This window comes from Galeopterus variegatus, unplaced genomic scaffold (genome assembly GCF_000696425.1).
Source record: "Galeopterus variegatus unplaced genomic scaffold, G_variegatus-3.0.2 Scaffold1513, whole genome shotgun sequence".
Taxonomy (NCBI): Eukaryota; Metazoa; Chordata; class Mammalia; order Dermoptera; family Cynocephalidae; genus Galeopterus; species Galeopterus variegatus.
In genome coordinates, this window is record NW_007727624.1 from 290,923 (window position 1) to 293,966 (window position 3,044).

The 3,044-nt window shown below is 53.4% G+C and overlaps 1 protein-coding gene across 1 annotated transcript in view; it reads right to left on the minus strand.

The window, feature by feature from the left end:
* Window positions 1–3,044, minus strand: part of ATP2C2 (ATPase, Ca++ transporting, type 2C, member 2) — a 58,625-nt gene that overhangs the window by 10,290 nt on the left and 45,291 nt on the right. Inside the window, 1 exon segment of the mRNA XM_008577450.1 lies at window positions 2,491–2,647. Coding sequence (XP_008575672.1) covers window positions 2,491–2,647 — 157 coding nt within the window.

Consider the following 3,044-nt stretch of genomic DNA (forward strand, 5'->3'; position numbering starts at 1 on the left):
GGGCCAAGTTCCTGGACCACAGAAGGAAGGCAGAGCTCTCTTGGGGGTCCTCAGGCATGTGCAGGTACAGCCCAAAGTAGAGAAGAATGTAGAAACAACCTGCCTAGCAGAAAGTAAGACTTCTGTGCACCCATGGTTCAGAATCCTGACCCCACCCAGCAAGAGAGGCCACCAGAGAAACCATAAGATGGGAACGAGGGGACGCCTCTGCGGTACCTGCTCCTGGTGTGCTCTGTGCTCACTTGTCTGCACCTCCAGCAGACTGGGGCGGTGCTACCACAGCTTAGGAAAAGTTTATGGGAAAGCAACACCATTGAGAGGAGTCTAGCTTTTGGCTTGCCCTTGAACTTGACCCTCATCCAGTGGCACAGAAGCCAAGCCCAGCTCCTGGAGGCTGAGTGATGTGAAGGGGGGAGGTGTAAGAACTGACCTTACTTTGTCACCTTACTGACACCAGAGGGGGAGACGTGACCACGAAGCCTCTAGCAGCACCTCCCTCCTGCACCGTCATAACATTGTGCCGGTTGTGGGGGGGAGGTGTAAGAACTGACCTTACTTTGTCACCTTACTGACACCAGAGGGGGAGCCGTGACCACGAAGCCTCTAGCAGCACCTCCCTCCTGCACCGTCATAACATTGTGCCGGTTGTGCTGGTGCCACATGCTAAGTGTGCTGGCTTCATATGCCAATCATGCTGGCTCCATGTGCTAATCGTGCTGGCTCCATGTGCCAGTCCTGCTGGCACTCTTCCTTCCCTTCCCCGGTGCTCCCCTCCCTACCCTGCCCCTGGGGTCTACAAACCCACAGTGCCCCCCGCTTGTGGGAAGCATCTGCAGACACTCTATCCCCGGGGGGCCTCGTTCTGCCTCTGTGCTTCTGTCGCCCGACTCTCCTTACCACTGCATGGGGCTTGTCATCTCTCTCTGGGTGTGTGTTGGGGGTGGGAGTGTCTCAAAGCTCAGACCACTCTAGGGGCTGCAGCAAGTTAGGGGCTTCTCTAGGTCACTCAGGCGCTGCTTTGTGCCTCGCACACAGTGGGCACTCAGTTCACACTCCCTGGTGACAAACAACATTCCCTCTGATGCCTGCCCCAGCTGTGGGCAAGGACAGAGGTGCAGGCCTGCTCTAATGCCCGGCCCGAGGATGTACTTTTTCAGGCTACGGTTTGGAGACAAGTCCATTTATAAATATGAGAGAACCTGCATGTGTACTGTTGATGGCAGTAGTCTCGCCCCACCTTTGTGACTGACCAGCCCTCATGATGTTCTCCCCTGAGGCCCTGCATGTCATTAATGCCGCTCAGTGGACGTCTGGGCTCAGGCCCTGGTGCCACCACGGATGGACTAGCTGTGGGACCTGTGCCAGTTCCTCAACCTTTTGGAGCCTCAAAGCGGCTAGTGGAGGTCCTGGGTGGGCACTTAATATGGCACCTGGCACACAGGCGCGGCCCAAGCACCAGGAGTAAATTTAGAGGCCAGTAGCACGTAGGAGATTTATTTACTAATTTGTCCACTCTTGAGTGCCACTGTTTCAAGGTTAGGAGATGCACAGCATGACCAGAACATGCAGCTACTTAACGGCTTGATCGTATCATTCGTACCAGCAGCAGTGACACCCGCTTACATGCCAGATTCTCATCTAAGGCCTTCTCACGTCACCTGCACTCCCCACAGCAACCCCAGAGTAACTGCCTTCATGTCCTCCTTTTACAGAGGAGGAAACCGAGGCACAGTGTTTACCCATGTGCCTATTGTGGACCTAGTGTTGCACAAACCATTTTGGGGGACATTGAGACGTGTGAAGCACTCGCTTTGGGGACATTGCCTTGCTGAGGAAGAGGCAGAGATGCCCAGTGCCGGACACGCTCTGGTCTGCAGGCTGGCCAGCAGTGACAAGTGCTGTCCCCTGAAGGGAAAACCAAGGCAACTGGAACCTACAGGGCAAGCCCAATGCCTCTCACCTCCCCCTGAAGGAATATAAGTGTCCTGGTGAGTTTTTAAACGCTTCCTTTAGAAACGGACATGGTGACAAATGACACCACAGGAAATGTGAGAGTTAATGTGCAGCCCACCAGGGAAGGTGGTGGCTCTGGTGCAGAAAATTGGAAATGGCCAAGTAAGGAAATGTCTTCCTTGATTTAGGAGAGCTTTGGGTTTTCTTGACAAGAGGCAGTGAACAAAAAGACCTATCTGGAAAATCAGTGTTTGTGGTATGTCCCGTTCTCCTGTCTTAGAAAACTCAGCAGAGGAGGGCCCACCTCTTCTCAGACCTGTGAGCCACATCTGGATTAACATCGGGCCACTGGGATGGGGTGTGGGCCCATTACCTTTCATGCGAGCATTAAATCCCCAGCGTGCTTTCTTGCCATCAGCATGCTCCTGACTGCCCCTGTGAGGGACCGCACAAGGCCTAAGGACCCTGCGTTAGCACACCCCAAAAGCCCACGTCACATGCAAACTTAACATTCTGGGCAGGGGCCCCAGCACTGACCCCGCAGACCAAGAGACCCCATCCTCTTCTCCTCCTGCAGCCAGAAGGCCTTCTGTTGGGGTGTCAGCGGCAGGGTGATGCCCCCGTTATTGTACATGGTGCAGTAACAAATCACCTGTTCAAAGGCCCCCTTCATGAAGTAAACATCTTCCTGATCCTTGGAAAAGACAAAAGGGAAAAATAAACTGTCACTGGACGCCTNTAAACATCTTCCTGATCCTTGGAAAAGACAAAAGGGAAAAATAAACTGTCACTGGACGCCTCTGTTTGCAGTGACCATCACCTCATTCTGCACAAGGATACGAAGACATGCACAGGAGTTATTCATGGCGGACTGCTGCTGTTCATGGATACAGGACAGTTAGGCGAGTTGAGTTCGTCCAACAGGATACTATACTACACAGGCCATAAAGAGAACGAGGTCCACCTTTAACCCGCACCATCTCCATTCTACATTAAGTTCCCCTGTTAATGTCACTCACAGCATCCTGGTTGTTTCACTAATCAGAGGTATCCCAGGTGCTGCACCTGTAGGTGTGTGGCTGCCTGCGGAA